This window comes from Citrus sinensis, chromosome 3 (assembly GCF_022201045.2).
Source record: "Citrus sinensis cultivar Valencia sweet orange chromosome 3, DVS_A1.0, whole genome shotgun sequence".
Lineage (NCBI taxonomy): Eukaryota > Viridiplantae > Streptophyta > Magnoliopsida > Sapindales > Rutaceae > Citrus > Citrus sinensis.
The window spans coordinates 40,371,398-40,388,788 of record NC_068558.1 but is presented as its reverse complement, the minus strand read 5'-3'; the positions used below and the strand labels follow the sequence as shown (position 1 = coordinate 40,388,788).

Here is a 17,391-nt window from a genome sequence, read left to right as displayed (position 1 = left end):
TCTCATAAATCGAAGCACCAATAAGGCAATAAAGCAATTACTGCCCTTTTTTGTAGTCCCTTACTTTAATTGATTGAACAACTGAAAACATTAACATTTTATATTGCTTTGATTTGTTTCTTGTTTGGAGTTACTTTGAGAGATGGAAGATCAAGAAGAAGGGCAACAGCAACAGGTAAATTCAGAAATGGAAGAAGTGTTGCTTCTTTGCAGGAAGATAAAGATACAGCAGAGACTGTTCTGTTTTGAGTTTAAGGAGAATTGCTTTGCTCAGTATCTCCTAATTTCCCATAATGGCTCCTCTCTTTTGGTTCCTTCAAATGGGATTTCTTGCTTCTTGGATGCAGTAGATTGCTTGTCTTCTGGTTTTGTAAAACAAGAACAACGCGATTATGATGGTTTTAGTAAAGAAAAAGAACTCAAGATTGATGACAAGGTATGGCCTCTTTTTTTAACAAAAATGAAAAATAATGATGTGCTTAATAAGGATTAAAAATATGCTTTGACCGAACTCTTTAATTTTTCTATTTGGTTAACTTTCAGGTGTTTTGCTTTGGAATTGGACAGAAGAGATGGGGTCACTACATGAAGGTAAAGCAAAATCATTGTCTGTTTCAACAAGATTAGAAGAAGATAACATATGTTTTCATTTTACTTGTCGAGAGGTTTCTGTTCTGAAAAATATTAATCCCCATTTGGTGGTCAAAATTCTTGGAAATTGTGGTTCAGAGAAGGGAAACTTAGAAGAAAACATCATGTTTAGAATATCAGGATCACCACCACGCCAATGTTGTTCTGAAATTTCTTTTCATTGTTGTGGATATTTAGAGCCCATTTGGGGTGCCTCTTGAAGAGTCATAAGTGCTTAACTGTTAGGGAACAAATTCAAAAGCACTTAGAGGATTTCGATTAAGGAAAGCAAATTAGGAGTGTTCGCGGATTGGATTTTATGGATTGGACATCAATCCATATTCAATTTATAATTTTGCGGATTATATCCAATCCAATCCACGGATTAGTAAAATTTAATCTAAATTCAATTCATACATCTGTGGATTTAACTCAATCCATATCCAATCCATTAAATTACGGATTGTTTATAGACTAAAAAATTTTAATTTTGTCTAATTCACAAACTAACTAAATAAAAAAATTTAATATAACAATAATTTCTCTACCGATAAAATTCAAAATTAAATAGGATTTAAATAAATTATTTATTTACATAAAACTAGAAAATACATTCAAATTTTCAAAATATAACGCACCAAAAAGAAAAAATCTCAGTTGTTTCAGTACATGAAGATTAATTGTTTAGGAAGATTTTTTTATTTAATATTATTATTGAATAAGATATAATATGATGTTAATATAACTATATTTTGACCTATTTATTTATTAATAAGTATTAATGCAACATTTACAAGTTTTATTTTTTAGTTACATACTTTTTTTTATTTTTTTGCGGATTCACGGATTTTTTTAATGAATTTATAGAAGTAAATCCATATCAAATTCATTAGCTACGGATTTTTAATTTTTTAATCCAATCCAATCCACATATCAAATTTTTGCGGGTCAAATTTTTATGGATAAGATGGATTGAACGGATCGAATTATATTCTAAACACCCCTAAAGCTAATGGTGTGGTGTTTTTCTCATAAAGCACATATAGTGAGTCTAGATGGCCATTTTTTTTTACTCACCCTTCTAGAAGGATTATTTGCTTTTGTTGAGACCATTTGAGTTTTTTAACATTTTATTCCAGATTTTCTGCAAGTAATTGCACATCTTGATATATTCGGAAAACTGACTACTTGTGGTCATGAACTGATGGTGGCACCAGAGTGTAAAGCTCATTAGCTGTTCTTAGAATATGTAACAGAATTAGAAAATTTAGACTGGAAATTACTGTAAAGAATAAAAGGATAATAAAATTAGTATGCTTTATATCGATTCAGCATTTCTTTACTAGCAGACACTAGCAATGGTACATCTTAGTTTCAAAAAATTTTATCTCACAATCAAAACAGTTTCACATTCTACAGAGTCTCAGATACCTCTGAACCTTCTGATTCTGTATCATGAGGTGTTGCTTTATGCATAAACCGGCTTATATTGATCTAAAGTTGAGGGAATTGGTTTCAACTGAGCTAGTGAGCAGACTTACATAGCATTTTTTGTTAGAATTTTTTGAATCCCAATTTAAGATTAGCTTGGAAATCCTGAATCAAGAAATGGGCCTTAACAAAGTTCAATTCACTCGGTTTCTGAAGCAAAGGGGAAAGAAGAAAAGTTTAATATGAAACTTGGTCTCCATTTATCTCTACAATTGATTGTAGTTGATTGATCTCCTTCTTTTATGCTTGATGGTTGCAGTATTATGCTTGCAGGTGTGGGAAGGATCAGCTTCCCAAAACAACACTAGCAGCATAATCATCCCATCCGGGAACAATGGCATCGATGGCTGGGAGCTTTTCAAGACGACGCTGGCAGAGGTTTACAAAACTTCAAGACTTCTTTGTCCTCCTCGCCAGGTCATTACTTTTTATCTTCACTTTTGTTGTGATTTGTGAAAGACTAAAGGGGAAAAAAAAATCATGGATTCTTCTACTCTGATGACACAGGGACAAAGCGCTCCTGCAGAGAGCTCCACAGATGCTAAGGTCAACTCCGTTACCTGTGAAAGTGCTCAAAATTTGAATATAGAGTCTTCGCAGATTAGAGGGGGCAGCACTGGGGAGGCCAGAATGATGAGAGCTGGTTCAAAGAGATTCTACTTTGATCTAGGGAGCAATAAGAGGGGTCATTTCTTAAAGATATCCGAGGTAATCATTCATGTACTAGTTATGGCAGTTTTCTCCCATCCTCATAAACATCTTTAGTTACTCTTTGAGTTAAACTTTCAGGTGATGGGTGCAAATCGTTCCTCGATCATCATCCCATTGTCCAGCATGCAGCAGTTCCATGAAATGGTGGGTCATTTTCTCAAGTGCAGTAATAAGTCAGTAACCCGCACAAATTTGAAGCAGAGTAGCGGCCATTACATAAGTAAATCAAAAGAGTTGGATGCAGAGGAAGATTCTGCTCCAGGCCAAGAAAATTGAGAGCCGGACTTTAGAGGCTTTGAAATTACCGTTATTTATTGTTTTACCCTGCATTTTAAGATAGTTTGGTACTGGCCTTTTTACAGCATTCAAAAGAATTATCGGAGGTATCCCATCCCTGCCTTGAATTCCATTTTTATTTTTATTTTTTTCACCACCAGCTGAGGGTTTATTTTAGATTTGTAGCGTAAGGGAATAGGCAGGTTCAGGGGATGTGGCATTTTTTTTTTTTTGCCCTTTTCTTAATTTTATTATATAGGGATGAGGCTCGAATGCTTAAGCCTTAACTGATGTGGGTGGCTCATAAGCTATCAGCCATGGGCACATGTCCTTGTTGGCTAATGCAACACTGCTGACAATGGGCATTCAAATTTGAACCTGTATGTTAATGGGTCCTCTTTGCTTGGTAATTGGTATGTAGGCGTGTTTCGAACTTTTGAGCCCATTCATTTTGATGGGCAAATTTTTGCCGTCTCAATTATTCAGGCCTCATGCTCAAGTCAATTTTGGGTTTGGCATTTTTTAAAAAATATTGTATTACCAGAAAAAGGGAGAAAACAGAGGGGCGAAAAAAAACAGAAACCCTCATTGAACTTTTGATTAACCTTGTCAAATCCTAAAGATTATAATAAAATGATGTTGCTTTTAAGCTGATGCATTAGATTATTCGGCTTCTCTTTGATGGACACGACCTGGACACATGGAGAGACAAGAAAGGACCTCCGAGATTTTGGAATCTTGACACAACGTCGATGCTAGAAAGAACTTGGACAAATCCAAGGACGCGTGTTAAGAAAAGATCAAAGTGTTGAAATTTTCAAATCGTAAAATCCATGTTAATCATAAAAGGTAACCCAAAGCCACAACGTTTATTTTGCTAAAAGAAAAAGGGGCCACGTTGCTTCATCTTCTCCCACACGTTGATTTTAACACTAAAAATATTTTTCAAATTAATAAAAATATTAAAATAAAAATAATGCAGTCCTTCCAAAAAAAAGAAAAAAAAAAAGAGATAATCTTTAAATCTTAGAATATGTTACCAAATACCAACTGGAACCACTACTCTGCCTCCAGGTTTCAAATGATCAATAAGTGGCTGCCAAATAGTATCCACCGGTGAAAAATGACAAGTTTTTAATAGTATTTGAGATCAAGCTCTAAATATTAAAAATATTTATGTGTGTTTTAAGAAAACTTAAAAAAAATTAAGCCAATGAAAATTTAACGTTTGTTTGTTATTGAACTATCGGGAGAACACATAAATATTATTTTATCATTTTTACCTCTAAAAATAACAAAAACGGAAAGATTATTATTTTCGAGGGATAACTTGATGATTTAAAAAATAAAGGAGTTTATTTTTATCAACTCACGGGAGGGTGAACCGAATTTTTCAGTAAAGTCAGCAAAAAGCCAACAACATTCATATACCCCTGCGGTCCAGCCAATTACAAAATGACACAGAACATCATTTCTCCATAAATTTTCTAGCTGAAGAACAAATGATCCAGTCCGGTTGCAGATAAAGCCCACGTCATCCCGCAACATTCTTGAAACTTCTATGAGCTTTCTAGGTTTCATTTTCTTTGTACAGCGCAAATTAATTTGCCAGGAAAATATCAAAGTTGGCATCATAGTACTAAATATCGCAAATTTTCTTGTTATCTGTTGGATCACAAGTTCACTAAGCGTGGTGTAGCGCTGTGCGTTCCAAAATGCATGAAAATTAAAATCAACAAAGCATCTTCAAATCCATTGACAGAAATACAATAATAATACATTGAGTCAAGTTCACAAACTCCGATGCCATTAGCATCTAGGGATAAAACGGGGATCTTCCATCCGCAAATAGAAGAATTACCGGAGAACATAAAAGAGCCCAACTTTACAAACACTGAGGCTGCTGCTCTTTAAAAACTCCTGAATGATAGCAGGCAAGGATCCAAAAAAATAAATCCAATAACCTGCGATTCTTTTCTGTGACACACATAGATACAGTATGGCTTATAACTTATACCAACACGAATACTTTAATAAAGTACAGGATATGGAACTGTACAACGGCAGTATGGCAGAGGGTAGGGTTGGCAAAAACTAACCACTTCATCTCCCAGCTGACACCAAGGTTTTGTCTTCAATCTCTTGAGTGGACTTCAAGGTTGAGGGAAGAGGTAATGGTAGATTTGGGATTGAGTGAGGTGGAGGTACTTCTGCCAATCCTACCTCTTCTACTGCAGGAGCGGGCATTGGATGTGGTTTTGGTGTGTAGTTGAAGGAAAGATCTTTGTTAGCAGCCAATGCGAGGAGCTCTTTCTCCTCCAGTCCCTTTGTTGGCCCAAGGCCGCATCGATCTGGTGTATGCTTAGCCAACGCATCTTTAAATTTCTTGATCTGTAAACATAAACATCAGAGCAACTAATTAAAAGTAGCCCTGAAAATAGTAGCATCAAACTAATAAAAGTGAAAGTGTAATTCTACTCGAGTCAGCACTGACCAGCTCCAACAAATAGACATCTTAGATATCAAAAGAATAGACCAGAATTCAACAACACCAAAGGATAACATATTTTTTCAATTAACAACGAGAGGACCCTTAATTGGTTTCATGTCCCATGTTCCCCCAAGTGTATAGGAAACTGAGATCAATATTCATACTAAATCATCATTTAAGAATCGACAGAATCTGTACTAACCGTTGCATTAGTGCAACTAAAGCTGCATACTCGGCCATGAGCCCCTCTGTAAAACCGGAAAAAAGGCAGGACATGAACATTAAGGCTATAACACATGGATTTGTGCTCCTCATAATTAACCTGAAGAAACTGCACATCTGGGTTCATCTCTGCCAATTGACATATCTGCACAGAGCAACACCCATCCAAATTTGCTTAAAACCAGAAACATGAAATACCCTTATCAAACACGCGTCTAAACAAAAATAAATTAGCATAAATCAAACATGCATCTAAAAAAAAAAAAAAAGCATAAATCCTGTGTGTCCATTATACCTTGGGATGGAGAGCTTTGCATCCACCACAGCCAGGGGAGAAGAAATCAACAACAACAAGTTTATCCCCAGCATTCGAAAGGGATTCCACCAAATCTTGTGCAGAAGCCACCTCTCTCATGTTTGGTTGCAGCCCCTTTTCCCACCACCTTTGTGCCTTCCCAATTCTAAGGCCAGTCTATTGTCCCCATCAAAGAAGAAAAATATAGGTATTAATTCACCTCGACTATTTAAAATCAAAATAAAACATAACCATCAAAAACTAAATACTAAACATAACCATCAAAAACTAAATACTAAGGAGAATGAACTTAAGTCAGAAGAACTTCAATCATGAAGAATAATTAAAAGCCACAAAATACACAAAATACAATCTTCACAATTATATTATTTCTCACTGATTTAGCAAAATGGTCTATTACTAATAACGTTTTTCTCTTTATAATCAACAAAAATCCAGCTCAAACATAGATCTCTGTAAGATCCTCAAAGGCAAAGCTACCACTAAAGTTAAATTTCAATCATAATTAGGTTTCCAAACACGTTTCAAACTAGTCACTAAAGCTCATACAATTAAAATAATAAATCAATCATGAACCACAATAGATATACCTTATCATCCAAGAAACAGAGCAAATAAGTTACAAAATAATACCTTAAAAAGGCATAACGGCAAAAACAAAAACTCTCTAGATTCATAAACTGAAAAAAAAATGATATTTTTTATACCAACCTGTGCACTAATGGAGAACTTGGATGAGCTTCCTCTCTTGGGGATGGCTTTATTTTCTTGAAAAACAACTCCATGTCCATGAAAATCACTGGTTAGTGGTGAAGAGAGCCTCAGAGCCTGGGATCTCAATTTCATTGAGCACGACCCAGCACAGCTTTTTGGAAACACAGATATGCTGCTCTTATTGTGTTGATCTTGATTAAAATATGAAAACAGATTCGCTTTGCTCAACAACTCCGCCATGTTTTCTCACAACAAATTTTCTTGCTAGCCTCCGAAAATAAAGAAAACAGATTTTATTAATAATAATACCCAGGAAAGATAAAACCGAAACTTGAGTTCTTATTGCTTTGACCACAACAAACTGCTTTCTGAAAACGAAGAAAACGGTTTCAAACGCCAACGAAACACGTTTTGTACAAAGATGTAATTTTTGACTTCTTCGACCGCGAAAAAAAAAAAAATCAAATTTTTTGTTCTCCTTCCGAAGCCAATGAAACCAGTTTCAAAGAAAAACCCAGAAGCAGAATGGAAACAGATTCGGTGCAAGAAATTTTTTTTTTTGTTTTAATTTTTTGCTTTCAGTTTGAGCAAAGGTGGTTGCTTTTTGAACACAAAGGCACTCTCCTTACGTTTTAAACGAGGGACGGAATTGATCCTGACCGTTGATATAAAGTCGATCCAACGGTTGATAAATTTTTATGATGTTAGATTTTCATAAAGCGAAAATTTGTGGATAAGGACATAAGGCTTGCTTAAATCAATTTCACTGGGAGTTATTACATTTAATCGAGCCCGTCGGTTTTGTTTGGGATTAGAGGATCTAACGGTGGGTGGATTGGAGTGAGGTGAAATAAATAAAAGTGGATAAGGTTTGTATTTTATCAAATATTTCAATTTTGGGGGGAGGGAAGTGGTTGGAACACGTGACGTGAATAACCTGAGACATGTGGCGCGGCGGCATGAAAGATTGGGTGTTGGAAACTTTGGATATGATTTGGATAAAAGGCAGGTGCTCCGCCACCTCATTGCATTCGGTGGGCCAACTAGTCTTTTGCCTTTTTCATGACTCCTTGAACATAACGCCGTTCATCTTCCAATTAAAATTTTAAATTAAAATTTTTTAATGTTATTCAACTATTTTCAAGTCCAATTGTTTTTTTTTAATTTTTTTTATTTTATATATACGTAGTTTGTGAACTTAGTATTCACCTATCACTAATTAGCAGTGTAAAATATTAATTGATTACATAATTAGTCGCTCTCGATGCGTTGTTAGCTTTACACAACCCAATCAAGGAATGACTTATGAGACACTAAAATAATTTTTGGAAACAAATTTCCTTAAATATGTATTATTATATATTTTTAGGGTGGTTGGTACATTTATAAAAATTTAAATATCCTAGTGATGAGATACTAATATGAATTTACAAATTTGATGAGGAATAATAAAGTTTAATAAATAATTTTCATATAATCTGATGCATCATTCGACGCATAAATTTTTTGTAATTATTGTCAAATGACAATTCAATTTTTTTCCTCATATCTATACCATTCTTAAAAATTTTAAGAATTAAACTAATTAGTCACTAAAAGACTTTGAAATAAAAGATATAACCGCGCGAAAATAAGGTTAATCACTATATGAATTATGTTTAAATATAAACGTTCTAATTTTACTGTATTTTGAATTTTAAATTGATTAATTTTGACTTTGAAGTCACCAATCAAATTGTACCCTAATTTCCATTATTCATCGGCAACAGGTGGCTTGTTCTAAACAAGAGACGTCTTTTAAATGCAAATCAATGGTGCGTTAGGATCCGATTTTGGAGAATCTTTCCCATATCCTTTCCTTCATGCAAAAGAAAATGAAACTCGAGAACTGTTTAAGGACCATTTTGCCCTACCTTTAAACCAAAAATTACGAATGTAATTTTCACGTTACCTCACATAAAAGTTGTGTAGTCAATAAATCCGGCTGATTTGATTTTTTTAATCTCAATTGTTTAAAAGAATTTCATTAAGCTATGATTTAGGAGTTGTCTTTCTTGAATGGTCTCTTTAGATTGATTTTTTTTTTGGTTGATTTTATTAATTAAAATTCAAATCTTGCTTTTGAAGAAAGTTAAATAAACAAAAGAGAAAAATAATTGGCATGATTGTAGGTCAATTGGCCAAATTTGCACAGATGACTTAATTTAACCGATGCCATCTACAGTCTCTTGTGATGCTTATAACCAAAAAAAAAAAAAAAAATTTCTTGTTATGGCCTCCACTATTCGGACCCCTCAATGGTACAGATATTACATTATAATCCATTGAGTTGGACTATTGGCACCCCTCTCATCTCCTCATAAAATCCCCTTTCTAGTTATATTTATTTTATTTTCAAAAATACCCCTTTTTTTAGATACATTTTTCTAAGTTCTCAATTTTCATTTGATTTGTTTTATTGTTAAAACTCAAAGTATTATTGTGTTATTTTTTAATTATTTTTAATTTTATTATTAATCTACACACAAATTAAAAAGTTATATGGGTGGTAAGTTTTTTAATGTTAATCATTGGCTGAAATAACACATATTTCAAATTATAATTTCAAAGCAATTTTAAGTATAAAAATATTTAAACAATAAGAAATCAAAAGAGAACAATAGATTATTCTAAATTTATACAATTTATTTAGTTAAATAAGAAGTAACATATAGATTTTTTTTTAAAGGATTATTATGAATTAAGTAATTTACTGGAAAAAAAATCTATTTGTGTTTAATTTTCAATTGTCTTTAATTATAATTTTATTTAAAGTGGGTTTTATAAGAATAATGTAGGGGTGCCAATAGCTCCACTCTAATCCATTTTGTTTTATGATTTCTCTATTATAAGCCCATCCATCCAAGATATTGCATAATGGCCGAAAAGGCAAAAGACTTGTCAAACCAGAATCTTTTAAGACGCTCAGCAGAATCTCAGTGCAAGGATCCCACTCATCAAAATCATCGCGACACATTACATACAAATCTGAAATCTTTTAATCTCCAGCATGCTCAACTCTACTGTTTCGCATTCAAGATTCAGCAACTCTCTTCACTTCAATACTCATCTTCACTCTCACAGACATGCCATTTCTTACGCAAGACCGCCATTATTCACCAGAATCTCCACGAATCATCGTTCTTTCATTTGCATTACAAAATGCACTGCTACTTATAACAGTGGCGTTCCACTTCCTATCGTCTCTAATGAAACTGTCATATATCAGAAACCTCAAGATACCCGAGAAGCAGCAGGGGAAAAGAGCTTCTGGGGTGCAGTCAGTTTGATCATTGGTACAGCTGTAGGGCCTGGCATGTTGGGTTTGCCTGCTGCAACTATAAGGTCGGGCTCACTTCCATCAACTATAGCTATTCTGCTTTCCTGGGTTTATGTTATCTCATCAATTATTCTTGTGGCTGAGCTCACTTTTGCAGCTATGGAAGAAGATGGGGTTGAAGAGGTGAGTTTCACTGGCCTTGCTACTAAGGCATTGGGAAGCCATTTTGGTGCTTTTGTTGCTCTAGTTTATGCTAGCTTGAGTTTTTCTTTGTTAGTGGCTTGTGTTTCAGGCATTGGTGCAATTGTGTCTCAGTTGTTTCCTTGGATGAATCATGTATTGGCTCATGCTTTGTTTCCTCTCGCTGTTGGGATTGTAATTGGTTTGTTTCCTTTTAAGGCCATTGATGTTGCGAATCGGTTGTTGTGCTTCATTATGTTTTTCTCAATTACTTCACTTGTGGCAATTGGTTTATCAGTGGCAAGAAGAAATGTATTAGACTCTTTTGCTTTTGCCTCATGGAATCTTTCATCGATTTTGCCTGCTATACCGGTAACTGTGCTCACATTGGGATTCCATGTTATCACCCCTTTTATTTGTAAAATTGCTGGGAACAATGTATCCGAGGCTCGAAAAGCAGTTTTGATTGGAGGGACTGTTCCATTGGTTATGGTTCTATCTTGGAATTTGATTGTTTTGGGGCTTGCTGGGACTAACACAACTGTCTCCTCCAGAGATCCCATATCCCTCTTGCTTTCTGTTAATCCTTCTGCTTTGACTGCAGTTCAAGGCTTTGCTTTCTCTGCCTTGGCTACTAGCTTTATAGGATACATTGTTAGCTTGCCAAAGCAGCTTGTTGATACCTTGGAGTTGATTCTTGGTAAAGAGAATTCAGAAGAGAGTAAACGCTCCAAGTCTCGAATAGTTTCTAATGGGAATGGGACTGGAAGAGTTGGGTTTGTAACTTATTCTGATAAGATTGATCTTGGAAATATAGGGAAGATTTCATTTAATAGCTCAAGCAGTATTGGTGTCTCAGAAGTTAAACCTATCTCAAGCTTGGATGGCTTTAATGTATTGAAGATATTTGTAATGCCACTAGTTCTTAGTCTTCCAGTTCTTATAGCATCCTTCTTTCCATCAACTTTTTCAAGAGCTCTAGATTTCGCAGGGGTTTATGCAAACTGCTTCCTGTTTGGCATCCTTCCTCCAGCAATGGCCTACATACAACAATCCAGGAAGAAGCTCAGGTATTGCTAATTGTGTTTGACAACTGTAAATATTTAGAGTGAAAATACTATTTTCCTTATTTCATTCATTCTACAAGTTACACTTAAATAGAATGTAGAAAACAAACTCCTAATAGATATCTCCTAATTGTAGGATACTGATCTAAACTTGAATTTAAAAAAATGATTATCTAAAACTTTATTCTGATAAGACTTTAAAACTAAACTAATTATCTAAAACTTTATTATGATAAGACTTTCAAACTAACTGAAAAATCCTAACTTCTTGACACTCCCCCTCAAGTTGGTGCGTAGATGTCAATCATTCCCAACTTGCTGACAAGATGTCCAAAGTTAGTTTTGAGGAGTCCCTTGGTTAGGATATCTGCTGTTTGTTGTTTTGTTGGAACAAACAATAGGCAGATAATCTTATTCTCAAGTTTCTCCTTGATGAAGTGACGGTCAATTTCAACATGCTTGGTCCTAACATGTTGCACTGGGTTATGTGCAATGCTGATTGCTGCTTTGTTGTCGCAGTATAACCTCATAGGTAGAACTATAGGTCTTCTCAAATCCTCTAGAACTTGTTTCAGCCACAATACTTCACAAAGCCCATGTGCCATAGCTCTAAATTCAGCTTCAGCAGTACTTCGTGCAACCACATTTTGGTTTTTACTCCTCCAAGTCACTAAATTACCCCATACAAAAGTGCAATAGCCAGTAGTAAACTTCCTGTCTATAACTGAACCTGCCCAATCAGCATCAGTGTATACCTCAATACCTCTATTCTCTATTTTTTTAAACAAAAGTCCCTTTCCTAGAGTACTTTTTAGATATCTGAGAATTCTGTAAACAGCTTCAAGATGTTCTTCTCGAGGATGATGCACGAAGCGACTTACTATACTGACTGCAAAAGCGATGTCTGGTCTAGTATGAGACAAGTAAATAAGTTTTCCCACCAAATTCTGATATCGTCGTGCATCCACTAAGGCTTTTTCTCCTTCACCTAGTTTTAAATTGTACTCCACAGGTGTATCAATTGGTTTGCAGCCACTCATTCCAATTTCCTTCAATAAATCAATGATGTATTTCCTTTGTGAGACAACTATACCTTTCTTGGAACGAGCAACTTCCATTCCAAGAAAGTATTTCAAGGCACCTAAGTCCTTGATTTCAAAATCAGTGGCTGGGCTTTTCTTCAATCTGTCCCTTTCAACTAAATCATCTCCAGTAAGAATAATGTCATCCACATACATTATAAGCACAGTGATTTTACCTTTAGCTAAAACTCTAGTGAACATTGTGTGATCAGCCTGACTTTGTCTGTAACCTTGTCTATTCACAGCTATAGTAAATTTCTCAAACCAAGCCCTAGGCGATTGTTTGAGACCATATAAGGACTTTTACAACTTGCACACATTTGACCTAAATTTTTCAGAGAAACCAGGAGGATGATCCATGTATACTTCCTCTTTTAAATCCCCGTTAAGAAATGCATTCTTCACATCCAATTATTGTAATGACCAATTTAGGTTTGTAGCAATAGACAAGAGAACTCATACAATGTTTAACTTTGCTACTGGTGCAAATATCTCTGAATAGTCAATCCCATAGGTTTGAGTAAACCCCTTTGCCACTAGGCGAGCCTTGTATCTCTCAAGTGAACCATCTGAATTGTATTTGACAGTAAATACCCACTTGCAGCCAACTGTTGACTTCCCTTTAGACAAATTGACCACCTTCCAAGTCTGATTCTTCTCAAGAGCATTCATCTCTTCAAGGACAGCTGCCTTCCATTCAGGTACACTTAGAGCATCCTGTACATTCTTTCGAATTTCTACACTAGAAAGTTGTGAGGTAAATGCATAGAAAAGAGGTGATAGGTTGTGATACGAAACAAAGTTAGACAATGGGTATTTGGCACAACTTCTAGTACATTTCCTAAGAGCAATAGGTATGTCCAGATCAATAAGAACCTGAGAATTTGAATTTAACTTACAAGAAGAATTAGAATTAGAATTACTTGAGAAAAAAGAAGTCTTATTTGACCTTGGATTGGAATCATGGCCTTGCTGCAAAGTAGTGTTCTCTCTTCTTTGATTAGTACCCTTTCTTGAGTAAACAATAAACTCATATTGTTTATTACCCTATCTTGCACACAAATCTGGTTCTAATGGCACATTAGAAGGCTGTCCAGGTTGATTAGGATTTACATTATCAGATTTAGTGAGGTTTTCTTGTGGTTCGGGTGCATTAGGTTCTAATATGGGATCAAGAATGGTAGAACCAGGTATAGCAGTGTTTGGAACATGTACGACAGTATTAGGTTCAGGTATGGCAGCCTCGAGACTTTTTTCTAGACGGAGTGAGTCTAGCACAGAAGAAATAGAAGGGGTTTCTAGGTGAATAGTGTTAAAGATAAAATCTTTACTCCTATTCTCCCCCTGAAGATGATTATCTACATAATATCTTCGTTTTTCAAAAAATGTAACATCAATGGTAATAAACATTTTTTTAAAAATATGATCAAAACATGTATAACCCTTTTGTGTTGGAGAATATCCAACAAAAATGCATTTTCTAGCCTTTGGAGCAAGTTTGCCCCGATTCTGGTTGTGAATATGGACAAAAGCAACACAACCGAATATTTTGGACGGAAGTGTGACTGAAATTCTTGAGGTAGAGAAGAAATTAGATGGAGTTTGAAATTGTAGAACTTTTGAAGGCATTCGATTTATCAAATAGGCAGCGGTGAGTACAGCTTCTCCCCACAAATACATAGGAACTTAAGTTGTAAAAAGTAAGGATCTAGCAACTTCAAGGAGATGCTTATTTTTGCGTTTATCAATTCCATTTTGTTGGGGGGTATCCGTACATGAACTTTGATGAAATATGCCATTTTCCACAAAATAATCTCCCAAAAACTTGTTAAAGTATTCTTTCCCATTGTCAGTTCGGAAAACTTGAATTTTAGTTTGAAACTGAGTTTGTACCATGTTTTAAAAGTTTTAAAAATCATTCCCATATCTGATTTTTCCTTCATTAAATATACCCAAGAAATACGGGTATGATCATCAATGAAGTTAATAAATCATTTTTTTCCTGGTAATGTAGTAATTCTATTAGGTCCCCAAACATCACTATGAATCACAGAAAAAGGTTTTGAGGCTTTGTAGGGTTGGGAAGGAAATGATGCATGATGATGTTTTGCTAATTCACAAATTTCACATTTAAAGGAAGAACTTTTATTAGCAAACAAGTTGGGAAATAAATATTGCAAATACTGAAAACTAGGATGGCCTAACCTAAAGTGCCATAACAAAACTTCATTGTCATTATTAACAACAGAAACAGAATTGAAACAAGTACGTGGAGGTTGTCGTCTCAAACTTGGTACTTCTTCAAAGAAATACAGCCCCTCACTTTGTCTAGCACTGCCAATCATCTTCCTCGAGGTCAAATCCTGAAATTCACAATGATTTTGGAAGAAATTAGCACAACAGTTCAGGTCAAGAGTTAATTTGCTAATAGACAAAAGATTGCAAGATAGGTTAGGAACATGCAGAACATTATGAAGAGTTAGAGTGGAAGAAAGAATGATAGATCCTTTTCCAGCAATAGCCGAAAGGGATCCGTCGGCGATCTTAATTTTTTGATTTCCTGCACATGGCTTATAGGCAGAAAACAAAGATGGAGAGCATGTCATGTGATCGGTTGCTCCTGAATCGATAATCCAAGAACAATGATTCGAATGATGACAAACAAGGGCAGCAGAAAGATAATTACCTTTTTTAGCTAATGAACAAGAGGGAGTAGATGAATTGAAGGATGAGGATTGAAACAATTTATACAAGTGCTCTAATTGATCCTTGGTGAAAGGTGATGACTCTGAAGAACCTGATTGCTCTTGATCTGAAGTAGCTTGGAAGGCTCGTCCATCACCTCCTTGTTTCTTCTTCACATGAGGAGGCTTGCCATGTAGCTTCCATCAAGTTTCTCTTGTATGCCAAGCCCTTTTACAGAAGTCGTACCAAGGTTTCTTTGAATTCCTTCAATCTCCATCAGGTTCAAGTGCCTTTGAAACAAGAGCAGAACTCTCTGAACTCTCTACTTCACTGGTGGCTTTAACATCATTAAGCATGACATTCCGTCGTGCTTCTTCTCTTCTTACCTCAGAAAACACTTCTCGAATAGATGGAAGGGGTTTCCTGCTCAGAATTCTGCCTCTCACTTCGTCTAAATCACGGTTTAGCCCAGCCAAGAACACATATACTCTGTCATTTTCCAACATCTTTTTATACCTCACACTATCACTCGAACAATCCCACTGCTCATCATAACAAAGATCTAATTCCTGCCAAAGGATCAACAATTCATTATAGTAAGTTGTGACCTCCTGATTACCTTGTTTGGACTGCCACAGTCGAGTTTTCAACTCAAATATTTGAGATGAATTTTCTAAATCAGAATAGGTATCTCGGACTGCATCCTACATCGCCTTGGCTGTCGGTAAGAACAGATAAGGCTTACCAATCCTAGGCTCCATTGAGTTTATCAACCACGCAATAACCATCGAATTTGCTGATCTCCAAGTAGGAAGAGAAGGATCTCCAGCAGCTGGTTTTGTTACTTCACTAGTCAAATGCCCCAGCTTTCCCTTTCCATCAATTACCAACTTAACGCACTGTGCCCACTCTAAGTAATTTTTTCCATTCAATTTATGAACAGTTAGTTGCAAAGAAGAGCTATCCTGGTTATATTCAGACTGCTACAACAGCGGCTAAGGAGTTGTGGTGTTACTATCATCATCTTCGGCGGTAGATGCCGATGAGCTATTTGTAGCTCCAGTCATGGCAGTTTTCACCATTGAAAAATGGATCTCTAAATATTGATTGCTCTGATACCATGTAAATATTTAAAGTCTGAAAATACTATTTTCCTTATTTCATTCATTCTACAAGTTACACTTAAATAGGATGTAGAAAACAAACTCCTAATACATATCCCTTAATTGTAGGATACTTATCTAAACTTGAATTTAAAAAAATGATTATCTAAAACTTTATTCCGATAAGACTTTAAAACTAAACTAATTATCTAAAACTTTATTTTGATAAGACTTTCAAACTAACTGAAAAATCATAACTTCTTGACAACAACACTTGTTACTAACAAATGGTTGTTTGGTCTGCTAAGACAAATTCGAGGGTATAAAGAACAGAGTGGTTAACTATGATCACTACTCCTGGCAAAGTTTTATAGTATGAAAACTTAATTGAATGGTCATGGTTTCTCCAAGTTTATCTTTTCTTGATAATAACTGATTGCAATTAAATGCATGTTTGGATTCTGTAGGTCATCCATCCTGCCTGGAGGAAATGGTGCACTTTTGCTTCTCTTTGGCATTGCCATAATTTTGGGGATTTGGCATTAGATGCTAGATGGTGTTCTCTGCAAAGCCTAAAGCTATTAATGTTGACAAATTTCATGCACAGAAAAAAATTAACAATCTGTCCAATAGAGCTAACTTTATCGATCTTTCTTCAGAGCTCTCTCTCCTCGTCACTATTCAAAGTTCCAAGGTGTAACCCCATGTGATATCATTTTCTTTTTTCATCTACAACTTGTTTGCTAATGTTTGTTTGATACGAGTCACTATATATTTTACTTGGTAAATGTGTTCTTAAATTTAGCATTTTCTTCAGAATTGCTTTTTATTTTTTCTTCAGGATATCTGTCAAAATGCCATATCTGAATTGTTTAACTACAACCGTGACCGGCGACTGCATATAATATCATAATTATGAATTCTCATAGGGTGAATTTGTTGGTATTTCTATCTAATTTTTAAGACTTAGGAGGAAAATTAGTGTAAAGACCTCTGAGCTGAGTGGGATTATTAAGTTGTGATGATATGATAAAGGTAAGAGGATGACAAATCATGTTAGTTCAATGGCAGATCTGTTATTTTTCTGCATTGACAATCACGTTT

The 17,391-nt window shown here is 35.2% G+C and overlaps 3 protein-coding genes and 1 long non-coding RNA gene across 4 annotated transcripts; 2 read left to right on the top strand and 2 right to left on the bottom strand.

Moving 5' to 3' along the window:
• LOC102624410 (transcription factor Pur-alpha 1-like) lies at window positions 1-3,491 on the top strand. Its single transcript, XM_006479250.4, has 5 exons — window positions 1-436; window positions 544-591; window positions 2,395-2,538; window positions 2,629-2,829; window positions 2,911-3,491. Exons 1-5 carry the CDS (start codon window positions 143-145, stop codon window positions 3,106-3,108), a joined length of 885 nt encoding a protein of 294 aa, XP_006479313.2. The 5' UTR covers window positions 1-142; the 3' UTR covers window positions 3,109-3,491.
• Window positions 3,492-4,834: 1,343 nt separating this feature from the next.
• On the bottom strand, window positions 4,835-7,466 carry LOC102607742 (thioredoxin-like 1-1, chloroplastic). The gene is made up of 4 exons (XM_006479000.4): window positions 6,849-7,466; window positions 6,117-6,293; window positions 5,802-5,966; window positions 4,835-5,499 (listed from the first exon to the last, which is right to left on the bottom strand). The coding sequence occupies exons 1-4, from the start codon at window positions 7,089-7,091 to the stop codon at window positions 5,212-5,214; spliced, it is 873 nt and encodes a 290-aa protein (XP_006479063.2). The 5' UTR covers window positions 7,092-7,466; the 3' UTR covers window positions 4,835-5,211.
• A 2,297-nt stretch (window positions 7,467-9,763) lies between these two features.
• LOC102608048 (uncharacterized) lies at window positions 9,764-17,116 on the top strand. Its single transcript, XM_006479001.4, has 2 exons — window positions 9,764-11,420; window positions 16,755-17,116. Exons 1-2 carry the CDS (start codon window positions 9,901-9,903, stop codon window positions 16,831-16,833), a joined length of 1,599 nt encoding a protein of 532 aa, XP_006479064.2. The 5' UTR covers window positions 9,764-9,900; the 3' UTR covers window positions 16,834-17,116.
• Window positions 14,622-16,257, bottom strand: LOC127901085 (uncharacterized). Its single transcript, XR_008053139.1, has 2 exons — window positions 15,186-16,257; window positions 14,622-14,862 (listed from the first exon to the last, which is right to left on the bottom strand). It is a non-coding gene; the product is annotated as an uncharacterized LOC127901085 (long non-coding RNA).
• Window positions 17,117-17,391: the final 275 nt, after the last annotated feature.